Source organism: Narcine bancroftii, chromosome 13 (genome assembly GCF_036971445.1).
Source record: "Narcine bancroftii isolate sNarBan1 chromosome 13, sNarBan1.hap1, whole genome shotgun sequence".
Classification (NCBI taxonomy): Eukaryota; Metazoa; Chordata; class Chondrichthyes; order Torpediniformes; family Narcinidae; genus Narcine; species Narcine bancroftii.
Window position 1 is genome coordinate 25,705,692 of NC_091481.1, and position 14,427 is coordinate 25,720,118.

The following is a 14,427-nucleotide window of genomic DNA, read 5'->3' on the forward strand; positions in this document are numbered from 1 at the left end:
CAGCTTATTTCCTCGTTCTCTTTCTCTTGCAGTTTGATGTACATGTTTGTTATAAATCTTTTAATTATCATTGTGTCTGTAAATCACATATTCAAAACTGCTTCCTTCTGGTAACCTCAGGCTGCTTCCCAATTTGTCCTTCAAGTAGGTTTTCAGTTGGTGCTATGCAAAGATTGTACCGTGAGTTATACCATATTTGCACTTCATTTGTTCAAAAGATAATAATTTATTTCCCAAAAAACAATTTTCTATTCTTTTGATCCCTTTTCTCTCCCATTCTCTAAAGGAAAGGTTATCTATTGTGAAAGGGATTAGTTGATTTTGCGACAATATTAATTTTGGTAGTTGATAAAATGTTTTTTTTCCTTTCTACATGAATCTTCTTCCAAATGTTGAGCAGGTGGTGCAGTACTGGTGAATACCTATGTTGCACCAGCTTTTCATCCCACTTATATAATATATGTTCAGGTACCTTCTCCCCTATTTTATCTAGCTTTAATCTGGTCCAATGTGGTTTTCCCCTTGTTTGATAAAAATCTGATAGGTATCTTAATTGTGCTGCTCTATAATAATTATTAAAGTTTGGTAGCTGTAAGCCCCCTTGTTTGTACCATTCTGTTAATTTATCTAGCACTATCCTCGGTTTTCCCCCTTTCCATAAGAATTTCCTTATTATTTTCTTTAGCTCCTTGAACAATTTCTCTGTTAGGTGAATTGGTAATGATTGAAATAGGTATTGTATCCTTGGGAAGATATTCATTTTAATGCAATTTACCCTTCCTATCAGTGTTAGTGGTAAATCTTTCCAATGTTCTAAGTCATCTTGTAATTTCTTCATTAATGGCTGATAATTTAATTTGTATAGATGGCCTAGATTATTATCTAGTTGATGAATTGAGTCCTCTTTACCAAGCTGAAGCCACAGAGTTGTCTGCAGAAGCCCCCAAGCCTCAATGTATTCCAGGCAAGCTGAGTATAACTCTGGCATTGACCTTGCAATTGCAAGATGACGCCGGCATTGTTTTGGGTTCGGCTGACTCTGACTCGCGCGCCTGTGAAGCCGTGCGCATGGGCGGGTCGGCCGAGCGAGGACAGTTGCATGAGCCTGCTGTATTGACTGATGGTCTAGGGGCGCGCAGTGCTGTATCGGAGGACACGTCTTCGTGGCCGGTGATGCTCCTGAGCATGCGCGGTGCGTCGCGCGTCCAGTAGCTTTTGGATAAAGTGTGGGCTGTAGGGGGACCTGGATGGCAGCCAAGGCAGGACGAATTTACTTTGGAGGCTGGGGTCAAGGAAGGTAGGCCTCAAGAGGGAGTAATGGAACATGGATTGGATTCTGTATTTACGATTTTGGAAGGGATTGCTCATCAGATGGAAAATATGTCAGTACAGATGTCTACACAGTTAAATCAAGGATTTATGGAAGTGAAAATTAAAATGAATATTTGTAAAGAAATGTCTTCTGTGAAGAATGATATGAATGTGGTTAACAGTGATATTAATAGATGTTTAAAGGCAGTGAATACTGTACTGGATAATTTTTTTTAATAATTGAAGAAGCTTTTTATGAATGTTAAGATCAAGTGGAATGAAACAGAGAAACAATGGAAAAAGTGGAGGATTCTTTTGTGGATTGGGGGATTCAGAAGAAGGAACTGTGGAAGAAGATTGATTCTTTAGAAAATCGAGGTCAGAGGAATAATGTATAAATAGTAGGTCTTCGAGAAGATATTGAAGGGTCAGATCTGGTAAAATTCTTCAAGAAATGGATTCCTGATGTGCTGGGTAGTGAATTTCTTTCTGGATGGTCTGGAATTGGACCAGGGACATAGGGCATTGAGGAAGAAGCCTTTTCCGGGCCAATCACCACCTGCAGTTTTGATTCACTGTTTGAGATACCAGGCTAGAGAAATTATACTACAGATTGCAGTTCAAAAGGCTCCACAAAATCAGACTCCAATGATGGTTGAGGGCAACAGAGTGTTTTTTTTAATGCTGATTTGAGTCAATAAATTATTAAGAGGCATAGAGAATTTAATTCAGCTCAAGATGTATTGTGGAGAAAGGGTTATAAATTTGCTTTTCATTATCCTGCTGTATTGAAAGGCTTTTCTAGAAATTTTCAGTGTCAGTTTTTTGAGAATGATCATGACGCATTAATCTTTGCTAATTCGTTGCCAGATTTACGAAGAAGTGGATGGTCACCATTATCGTCACCTAAAAGGAGGGTAAATGGGAATGGGAAGAATGGAAAGAAGGTTGAATTGACACAGAGTCTTCTTGACATTGAAGATCCGGAACAGTCATTGGGACTGGAATTATTGGGCTGAATGTGTTTGATTAAGTACTTTGGAATAGTTTGACTGGGGACGGCGGGGGTGGGGGGGTGGAGGTGGTGGATGACACTGAAGCTTTTGATAGTCATCTGAAACTAATGGGTTTTTCCACACCCAGATCTTTAGGGAGATACTACACTATTGTAGTTTGTGATTGAGATTTTACTTAGTTGGGATTTTTTTTCCATATATAAAGGGAGAAGGGTTATTTTATTTACAATGGATTTATTTTAGCAACGGGAGCAATATTTATAATAGTGTGAAGACTGTATTGTTAGGGTAAATTAATGTTTAATTTGAATTTTGCAACTTTTAATGTACAGGCATTGAATAATCCAATTAAGCGTAAACGTGTACTGGCTTATATAAAAAACAGTTGATATTGCTTTTTTACAAGAAACACATTTGACTGAAAAGGAACATTTAAAATTGAAGAGAGATTGGACTGGATATGTGATTGCTTCTTCTTTTAATTCTAAGGCAAGGGGTGTAGTGATTTGATTCATAAGAAATAATCGTTTTGAGTTGGAATCATTTATGGAGATTGTGGTAGGGTTTTGATGGTGAATTGTAACATTTATGCAGAACCATGGGCATTGCTGAATATTTATGACCTAATGTGGATGATGATCGATTTAAATCTGAGGCTTTCTTAACATTAAATCAGGCCAATGAAAATATTTTGATTGGAGGAGATTTTAATTGTGTTTTGGATCCATTACTGGAAAGATCTCCGAACAGTATAAGGAAATCAAAGATGACGGATACAAATGGGATCTTTGATGAAAGTTTTGAATTTAGTTGAAATTTGGAGAATAAATCCGACAGAAAAGGACTTTTCTTTTTATTCACCTAGGCATGATTCATTCTCTAGAATAGATTTGTTTTTAATTTCGGCACATTTGCAGGCTAGAGGAGTGCAGGTTGAATATAAGAGTAGGGTTATATCTGATCGTTCTATGTTATTTATTTCTTGTGTAGGTTCTGAGGTGTTGCAATCAATTTATCGGTGGAGATTTAATGTAATGTTATTGAAGAAACCAGAGTTTATTACTTTTGTTAAGGAATAGATTGAAAATGCTAATTCAGTAAGTATAATTTTGTAATGTTGGATGCATATTTAAATTAAAATGCTGATCTAGATTGAGGATTTATTAATGAATGAAAAACAGACTCTGGGAATAAAATGGCTATTTTTAGGTTGAGAGGTTATGACAAGAGGACTTCAACTGATCTCATCTGTAAAATTGATTTAGATGAAGGAGTCAAGTATAAGATACACAAGTTTTCTTAAACTCCAAGCTGAGAGAAAGTGTGAGTAGTGAGGAGGTTCATAGAGGCTTGAAGGACATATAAGCAGCTAAGTGACTGGGCAAGAACCTTGCAAATAGAATACAACTTGAAAAATATGTCGTCACGCACTTTGGTAGAAAAAAATATAAAAAGACATGAGGAGAACGTACAAACTCCTTACAGACAGAGAGGGATTCAAACCCAGGTCCCAATCACTGGCGCTGTAGCAATGTTGCACTAATTGAACCACTCTAGTACTAGATTATACCATTTGCCACGCCCAATTTTATTCATTTTATCAGAAATTGTACACTTCTGAGGGAATCAAAACATTTTCATTGGCCTGATTTAATGTTAAGAAAGCCTCAGATATAAATCGATCATCATATTTTCTATCATCACAGCTTATGGAATACTTAGAAAGACCATGTCCAAGAAGGAGGGGAATTTCCTTGTCAACCCCAAACATCTTGGTTAAAAATGTCAGGTTAATTCCATCACAGTCTTTGGTTCTAATGCTAATTTTAACAAAAATCTACACCACTAAAAACAGCAAAGGCAGACAAGCATATCCAGGAAGGCATGATTATAAAGATTTTTTAAAAACTTTTTCATAACAACTGCTGATAAGATAAATATGCGGGACAAGCAATGTTCACAGTACTATTTTCCTTTATCTGATTGTGTCTTTTCAATGAGAGTTCAAAAAGTTTTCATTCTTTAAAAAACAAATAGCGATCATATTTTACAATACAAAGAGGAAATGTGATGGAAAGAAGATGTGAGAAAGGAATTGTAATGAAAAGAAATAAATGCAGATTACTTGGTTGGCAAAGCAAACAGAAGTATAAGTGTGCACGAAATCTGAAATAAAAATAAACTATGCAAGAAATAGTAGGTGGAGCAAAATCTTTGGGGAAGATCACAATATTTAGGAAAAATATAGAAAATAAGCATTTTAAACCTGAACTGAAAGGAAGAGATGGAAAGAACAAAGAAAATGTCTGTGATATGGTTGAATGAAGAATGAGATAACACAGATCTTGTGAACTTTGAGCACCCTTATTGATTGTATCTTAAATTAACAACTTTTGAAAGATTTATTTTCCAAATATAAACTTTATTCATGATAAAATTATGTACAAAAGAAAATTGTGTAGTCTTTTCACATCCCAGTGTCATTGCTATACATTGTTACATTCAATCTCTAATTTGCTATGTAGTACAGTTGGCATTCCTGCACTTCATCTATGGTTTGATTGATCAAACACTTATTTTGATATTGAGAAAATATTATCCACTTTGTCAAGTCCTGAAAGAATTCCATGTGCTATCTTTCAGTGAAATCACTTCCCGTCTCTTTCAAAATCAAGATATGAGCCAGATTTTCATATCTCCAGACAGATCCTTCCCCACCCCAGCCTCCTCCACTTCCACCATCTCAGGAATGTATTTGGCATATTTCTGTTGACTGTCCAATGTTGCCAATATATCCTTTCAGGGCTATGGCAACAAGATCGGCCCAGAAAGTTCCATGGCCCTCTAGAAAATCAGTAGATCAGGAAATGGAGGCAAATGGTATAATCTAGTACTAGAGTGGTTCAGTTAGTGCAACATTGTTACAGCGCCAGTGATTGGGACCTGGGTTTGAATCCCACTCTGTCTGAAAGGAGTTTGTACGTTCTCCTCATGTCTTTTTATATTTTTTTTCTACCAAAGTGCGTGATGACATATTTTTCAAGTTGTATTCTATTTGCAAGGTTCTTGCCCAGTCACTTAGCTGCTTATATGTCCTTCAAACCTCTATGAACCTCCTCACTACTCACACTTTCTCTCAGCTTGGAGTTTAAGAAAACTTGTGTATCTTATACTTGACTCCCTCATCTAAATCAATGTTACAGATGAGATCAGCGGGAGTCCTCTGGTCACAACCTCCCGACCTAAAAATAGCCATTTTATTCCCAGAGTCTGCTTAATTGGATTATTCAATCCCTGTACATTAAAAGTTGCAAAATTCAAATTAAACATTTATTTACCCTAACAATACGGTCTTAACACTATTATAGAATATTGCTCCCCTTGCTAAAATAAATCCCTTGTAAATAAAATAACCCTTCTCCCCTTATATATAGAAAAAAACCCCAACTAAATAAAATCTCAATCAATATGATCGCTATTTGTTTTTAAAGAATGAAAACTTTTTGAACTCTCATTGAAAAGACACAATCAGATAAAGGAAAATAGTACTGTGAACATTGCTTGTCCCGCATATTTATCTTATCAGCAGTTGTTATGAAAAAGTTTTTAAAAAATCTTTATAATCATGCCTTCCTGGATATGCTTGTCTGCCTTTGCTGTTGTTAGTGGTGTAGATTTTTGTTAAAATTAGCATTAGAACCAAAGACTGACTGAATAAATTTACTGTGATAAATTGACATTTTTAACCAAGATGTTTGGGGTTGACAAAGAAATCCCCCTCCTTCTTGGACATGGTCTTTCTAAGTATTGCATAAGCTGTGATGATAGAAAATAGTACATAGCTCCAATAGCAGATTATGCCTGGAAGCAGATTACGTGGTTTTGCCAAGTCATAAAAAAAGATTTTGTAATACAGGGTATGTAATATTTTATCCAAAATTCTGAAAATTGAAAAACAATTTTTTAAATTGCATGTACAGTATATTTTCAGGTGTTTAGTTTAGTTTGAGCCAGTTTACATTTGAATTTTATTTAAAAATACAGGGATTGTTCTCCTGCAGAATTTCAGTAGCCCTGCTGAAAGGGCATTTGACAGAGGGAATGGCTCCGGGAGAGGGCTCAGGTAGGCAAGCAGGGAGAGAGCAGCTGAATGGCTCAGGGAGCGGGGAGAGAGCGGCAGTGCAACTCAGGTGAGTGAGCGGGGAGAGAGCGGTGTATATCTATCTCACTTCATTTACAACCCCCTCTCATCCAACTCTGCCATGACAGTCCCACCCACCTCCCACAATTACTTAAAAGTACCGCGGTTTTAATATTCCATTATCTGAAAAAATTCCGAAATCCGAAAAGTGCCTGGTTCCAAGGATTTCAGATAAAAGATGTGCAAGTATTTATTCCACACTCTTGTTTCTAGTTATCCTGCACAGGACAGGAAGACCTATAAATACTTCCTAATGTAGACCATTTAGAAAATAAAGCATTAAAAGATACAAAGGATTTTGGTGTTAGTTTTCATTTCAAGAGAATAGGAAACACAGTGGGTTGGGCATCATGAGTCAGCTGAGAAGGATGTTGGCAAAACCCGATCTGCAGCATTTTAGTTGTGGGAACTATGATCAGGAGGCACTTAATACCTCTGGGGGTGTTGGAGGATAATATACATGAAAGATAATGAGGTAAAAAGATCAGATTAATAGCTGTCACTGCATGGACACGTGGTGCAAGAGGGAGGGCTTCAGATTCAGAATCATTGGGCTCTCTTCGAGGAAAGGTGGAGCCTGTACCAAAGGGACAGTTTGCATCTAAACTGGAGAAAACCTAATATTCTTGCAAGAAAGTTTGCGAATGCTGAGCCAGGGGGCTTAAACTAGATTTGCAGGGGGATGTGAACCAGAGCAGACAGGAAAAAGATTATGGTAAGACTGCATTCAAAGGCAGGAATCAAAGGATTGTGAATTGTGAAAATAATGTTCTGAGGTGCATCTATTTTAATGCAAAGAATATTGTAGGAAAGGCAAACATGCTTAAAGGATGGTTTGGCATGTGGAATTATTGCCACTGTGGTCATTAGAGAAACTTGGTTGCAGGAGGGGCAGGACTGGTAGCTCAATGTTATGCAATTCTGTTGTTTCAAACACGAGGGAGCCGGACGGATGAAAGAGGGATGGTGGCATTGCTCGTCAGGGAAATTGTCACAGCAGTGCTTAGACAGGACAGATCAGAGGGCTCATATACTGAGGGTATATGAGTGGAGCTGAGGAACAGAAAAGGTATTAATAGGGTTGTATTATAGACCACCCAATAGTCAATGAGTTGGAGGAGAGATAGCAGACAGCTGCAGGAAACATAAATAGCAGATGATTTTAACTTTCTTATATTGACTGGGACTGATACTATAAAAGACCTGGATGACTTAAAGTTTGTCAAATGTGTTTAAGAGAGTTTTGTAAATTAATACATTGAGGTACAAACTAGAAATAAAATGCCCTTAAAACCGCTGCACACAACCATTTGAACAAAATGAAATCAGTGTGTCTGGTGCGGGTCATGTGTGGCAATTCAACAGCACCGCAACACATCAGCCTGACATAGCTCGAAATGTGAACTTCAAACTCTTCTCAAAAACTAGTTGTTAGCCCAACGGCGACACAAATGCTAGGCACTTACTCATTTCTTAATTGAAATTCAAATCCTGATAAAGCATGGCTGAAAACTTCTGCCATGGCTTCTTATCAGTTGCAGTTGTTTTTGTAAAGTTGTCGCCATGTGTGTTTTTATCTGTGTGCAGATGCACAGGAAATATAGCTGTTCAGCATGGTGAGTGTCTTTGGAGGCCCCCTCTCATTTGAGTTGGTCGACAAAGTTTGAATGCAAGGCAGGGACATGCTGTCGGTCGGAGCCCTCACCTCACTGCCAGGCAGAACCGCTCACTGGTGAGTGAGTCGCTGCTTCCCTCTGTGGGATGATTACACAGAACATGGCATCATCAGTCGGCACTGACCTGTGTGTCTCTGATATTGCAGTGAATAGCCTGTTCTTGTATTTCTTGCAATAAGTCTTTGTGTTACGTGTCTATCTGATGTAATTTCTCCCACCTCCTCTGTAACACATACACATATATACACACATATTTGGCACTTGCAGGGGTGCCAGAGTTTTATGAATAGAAAGTGAATAGGGGGTCAGCATTGATGGCGCATTATCATTAAGGAGAGAGAGTGAAGGTTGCCAGTGTAGAGTGGGGGGATTATGCTTGGGTGCTCGCCGCCTCTCCCTGCCTCGCACTGGAGCGCCGCGCTCCACTCGGCCTGGCGTCTAGACTGACAGAGGGGACAAGAGTAGCAGCCTGTCAGTCTGAAGCTGGTGAGTTACTGTCAGTAGCTTGTTTGGGGAGTGGGAGACGGGGTAGGGGGTCAGCACTCACAACCATGCTGCTTGCAGGAACCAATTCCCTTTGGTGGTCCATTCACCAAAACAATCTGATCAACAACACCCCCCCCCCCACTCCCTTCTTCATCCACTGACCTGCACAGACAGCAGCCACCCCTATCATGCCCCCAAAACATTTCCAAAGATGGCCAGCTTCCATCTCTTGGTAGCTCCTTCCATGCAACAGATGAGATGTACCCCAGGCTACTGTGGGAGGCAAGGGAGGAGATTGCAATGATCTTTGAATCATCAAAGGGATTGGTAGACGTACTGGAGGATTAGACGGTTGTGGATGTTATTCTTTTATTCAAGAAAGGTAGCCCAGGAAATTATAGACCAGTGGTTATTTCAGTGGATGGTAAGTTGATGGGGAAGATCCTGAGAGGCAGGATTTATGAACATTTGGAGAGGTATAATATGATTAAGAATATTCAGCCTGGCTCTGTCAAGGGAAGGTTATGCCTTACAAACCTGATTGAATTTTTTGAGGATGTGATTAAACATATTGTTGAAGGAAGAGCAGAAGATGTGTATCTGGATTTCAGCAAGGTATTTAATAAGGTTCCCCATGTAAGGCTTATTGAGAAAGTAAGGAGGCAGGGGATCCAAGGGAACATTGCTTCGTCGATCCAGAACTGGCTTGCCCACAGAAGGCAAAGAGTGGTTGTAGACAGGTCATATTCTGCATGGAGGTCAATGGCCAATGGTGTTCCTCGGGGATCTGTTCTGGGACCCTTACTCTTCATGATTTTTATAAATTACCTGGATAAGGAAGTGGATGGATGGGTTAGTAAGTTTGGAGGGTGTTGTGGATAGTGGAGAGCGCTGTCAGAGGTTACAGCGGGACATTGATAGGATGTAAAACTGGACTGAGAAGTGGCAGATGGAGTTCAACCCAGATAAGTATGAAGTAGTTCATTTTGGTCGGTCAAATATGATGGAAGAACATAGTTATAATCATCATACTATTGACAGTGTGGAGGATTAGATGGATCTGGAGTCCGAGTCCATAGGGTGTGCAAAACAGCTGCGCGGGTTGATTCTGTGGTTAAGAAGGCATACAGTGTATTGGCTTTCATTAATCATGTAATTGAATTTAGGAAATGAGAAGTAATGTTGCAGCTACATAGGACCCTGGTCAGACCCCACTTGGAGTACCATTCACAGTTCTGGTCACCTCACTACCAGAAAGATGTGGAAGCCATAGAAAGGATGCAGAGGAAATTTACAAGGGTGTCAGTTGATTTAGGGAGCATGTCTTATGAAAACAGGTTGAGTGAACTTGGCCTTTTCTCCTTGGAGTGATGGAGGATGAAAGGTGACCTGATAGAGGTGTTTAAGATGAAAGGCACTGATCGTGTAGACAGACAGTCCCAGGACTGAAATGGTTGCCACAAGAGGATACTGCTTTAAGGAACTGGGGAGTAGGTACAGAGGAGATGCCAGGGATGTTTTTGTAAAAAATAAATGCAGAGAGGGGTGGGTGCTTGGAATGGGCTGCCAGCAATGGTAATGGAGGTGGATACATTAAGAGACATTTGGATAGGTACATGAAGATTTGAAAAATAGAGGGCTATGGGAAAGCCTGTAATTTCTAATGTAAGGATATGTTCGGCACAACTTTGTAGACTGAAAGGCCTGTATTGCTCTGTAGATTTTCTATGTTTCTCCATTACCCCTAACAATGCCAATCCTATGTGCTTTTCTTTATTTTCAGCCCTAACCCACCCTCCCCACCTTGGGAGGTATGGCCCTAAACTCTTCCCATCCCCCATCATGGCCCTGACCTCTTCAACCTGAACACACAAAAACATTTTACCGTTGAAATTGGCACGAGCAAGACCGTCACCAGCCGTTGCTCGCCCAGGTAATAATGCAAGGCCAGGTGTGCACACTTCAGCCATTGTCACCATCGGGCAGTTAAGATGATATGGGAGCCCCAAAAAACTGGAGGGGGTTAGCAGGGAAAATGTGAAAAAGTGGAGAAGAAGCATTCGAGTCAAGTGATGTGAAGGAAGAAGAGGAGAGGGGAACGCAAGTGCTGGAGACCTGATTTCATTGGACATTTTTCTGTTCTAATTCTCAAGCCAATTATAATATAAAAATAAAGTATGACTCTTTCTTGACTATACTCAGCTACCACAGTCCTCATGGGTACAGAAATCCAAAGATTTTTCTGTACCCAGACAAGGACATTTAATTTCTCCACTTTTTCCTTATTCCTCAAATCACTTCTGTCTCAGTTTGCCAAGGCTTTCTTCGCTCAAAGAGAGAAAAGATGGAGAATGAGAATTAAAATAACAACAAATATAAAACGATCAGCATTTGGTCATCAAGTGTAAGAACTTGGGCAGTGACATCAAAATTAGGGCTGCCAGGCTAGGAAAGAGCTCCACCCCCCCCAAAAAAAAAAACAGGCCGTGAGGTTGATGAACAGTATTGTACAACCAATTAAATTATACCAAAGCATTTAAATATATATTAAAGTAAAGGTCAAGTACCCTGTGTCCAAAATGCTTGAGACCAGATGTTTTTTGGGGTTTTAAAAAAATTCAGAACAATGGAACAAAGCTGCACAGTAACATCAGGAAAATAGCAGGCGTCAGCAGTTAAACAATAATAACGAACTATGGAGGGTTTTGAGCACCGACATGATGGCACAAGTGGAAAATTCACATGGAATAATGTTTAGTACTTACCAAAAAAAAATTAATCTCTGCTTACACGATAATGCTGTCCGCATTGGTCCTGCTGTCCCACTCCTCCCCCAACCCCCTGACGGTCCGGTGTCTGTGTTGATCCCACCGCTCTGCTCCCCTGTGACAGCCGACCACCAGTCCCCATACTGAGCCCACCATAATATCTGCTGTTGGTAAATACACTCAAAAAACTTAATATTCTCTGCTGAAATGTAGTTGGGGGAGGGGGGTCTTATATGCCCATGGTGAGGTGTGGAAATTTCTTTCCACTTGTGACATCACGTCAGCACTCAAAAAAATTTTGGATTTTAGATCTTTTTGGTTTATCGCATATAGGGTACTGAACCTCTTTATGTATACATGTGATTATCATGTGCTGTGATTATGTTGTTTATCGTGGTCCAGAAAAATGCTGTTTCGCCTGGTTGTATAATACACTCAGATGGTAATGAACTTGATAATGAAAAGGTTGATCCTTTGGAGATTAACATGTGCTAATTAAGAATAGAACAACTCCAGTCACTTGAATAGTTGCCTCAAGAAAAAAAATCACCTGCCTCAAAATCTCACTTGCCATTTACTACCAAAAGGAACATTGCCAAACTATTTGCTTTCCTTGTTATTTTAACGATTTCTCCCTTATCTTTGCCCCAAGGAAAGTTTGTCCTCTAATCATCACATTGTAATTAGACAAATACTTGCTCTGAGAACATGTTCCAAGTATTTCCTTTGGTTTCCCAAACAGAAATCAGAGAAAACCCTCCCTCAGATCTACTCTCCCCTTTATTGAATAGAATATACTTTTCAAAAGTGTATATAGAAATTTTCATTAGTTCTAAAGCAGACTTAGATTTAAAAAATCTTTCAAAGTATCAAAACAATTTAAATTAGAGGCAAAATACCTCTAATTTGCTGGTAACAAAACAACCTTTTCAGAACAGTACTCACTTCTGCACGACCTTTGAGGTATTTTGGGTTGTACATTAGGAAACAAGTTGAAAAGTTCAACCACATTCATACTCCAAAGTTAAAATTAAACAGAGCATGTTCTTGGCAGGACTGCTATGTTTGAGAGAATATTTTTGGTATGCTTTGCAATGGCATGTTTGAATAGATCTTTCTTCCCTATTTCCATACAGACAAGCCTTAAAAACGGCAAAAACACAGTTGGGATTTTTTTTGGAAAATTTTGTGAATGTGATGAATGAAGTGCTCATCTTTGCTTCTTTATTTTACTAGGTAAATAACCTGAATAGTCAATAATTGACAATGTAGATTTGCTTGCAGTTACTGGTATTTAATGATACACTTTTGTATTTTAGAACCAAACCATCTTAGAACAAAGTGATCATTTTGCATATTTTGTCTGAATTTAAAAATCAATTAGAATTCATTGCATATTATGATTGGCTAAATGAATTACAACTCTTTCTCCTCCCACAAAGGTGAGAGTAGATTGGATTCAATGTAAGGGGTAATGCGGTTTTTCTGTAGCAGTCTCAAGACAGACAGAGTTATTACAATTACATGACTTAATATACGTGTAGGTATACTCTTTTCTTGTTACCCCATCTGGGCATTCAAGCATCACACTCCTATCTTCAGTCATCGTTTCTTGACAACACGCACATTCACGTTCAATTCTGTGTGTCGTGGTGTTAAAGCTGGAAAATAAGATGGCAGATTTATAAATGAAAGAACAATGGCATAGAATTAAATAGTTGCCATAACCAATGTAACAAAAGACACTTTTTCTAACGCTGGCCAGTATGAAATATTTAATTTCATACATTAAAGAATATCTTACCATATTTGCAACAGGGAAATAGACAACGTAAATTCTGTGCTAATATGAACTTCTTCCAGTGTTAGGACTGCTAGATTAAGGTGCTTGGAAACAGAGTCCTGCCCGTCAATACCGAGCAATTTTTATAGAGTTGTATCGTGATCAAGCACCCACTGGCAGAATAATGCATGATGGCAGAAGCACAAGTGAAGATTTGAAAGTGGCTGAGACTGAAGGAGAGAGTGGATGAGTTAGTTCTTGCTTGAGAAAGCCTGGGAGAAGAAAGTTCCAGTGACAAGGAATGCACAGGAATCTGCTACCAAATTGGCCTGCAGTTTGAATCAGAACTTTAGTCCATCATCTCCAGCGTGGAGTGACCCGCTGGTTCCATCTTGTGACCCGTGGACCCAAGATCACGTTGCATATGATGGCCGTTGCAGTTCCATCATGGTCATTGCAGGCTCCAGAGTACCAAACAGTGGTACGGCAGATGAGAAACTGAAACTGGAACACTTTCCATTTCAACACTTGCATCTTTCATAGAACAGCAACTATTTATCTGCCTTTGGCTTTTAAAATATTCAAACTACTCTTGGAGGACAGGAATGCCCCTTCAGGACAAGACTTCCAAATTGAGTAAAATAAATAAACTCATATCGAACGGAAAGAAAATAAATCAACTCACTTGTCTTCAACAGATGAATGCATAATAAGCAAACACAATCTGCTGGAGGAGCTCAGCAGGTCAAGCAGGCATCAGTGAAAGACTAAGAAATGTCAGCATTTTGAGCCAGAACTTTTCATTAGGCCCGAGGAAAGTTAATACAGAGGCAGTTCAAAGAGGACCGGATGAGAGGGGTGAGACCCACAAATCAGGCAGAGGTAAATCATGACAGAGGCAGAGGACTGGTTGATGTCAGACAAAGGAAGAGAGAGGGAAAAGATAAACAAATTGGTCAGGTGGAGGAAGGTGAGTCACACAGGGCAGAGTGGGTGATAAGAAGACAGACAGCCAGTGCTGGAATCTGATAATTGGATAAGACGAGAATGGTGGTGTAAAGAGAGATCAGATGGACAGCTGGGAGGAGTGGTCAGTAAGAGATAGAAGAGAGAGTAGTAGAATTTAGTGGTAAGATAGTGGGGGGAATGGAATTAACATAGAGGGGAAGATGACAAAGTTTAGAGC

General features: G+C 39.3%; 1 protein-coding gene across 1 annotated transcript in view; it reads right to left on the reverse strand.

The window, feature by feature from the left end:
* Positions 1 to 12,731: 12,731 nt before the first annotated feature.
* Positions 12,732 to 14,427, reverse strand: part of LOC138748173 (mucin-2-like) — a 77,814-nt gene continuing 76,118 nt past the window's right edge. The window contains exon 43 of the mRNA XM_069907947.1: positions 12,732 to 13,119. Coding sequence (XP_069764048.1) covers positions 12,918 to 13,119 — 202 coding nt within the window. The 3' untranslated portion in view covers positions 12,732 to 12,917. The remainder of the gene's footprint in view (positions 13,120 to 14,427) is intronic.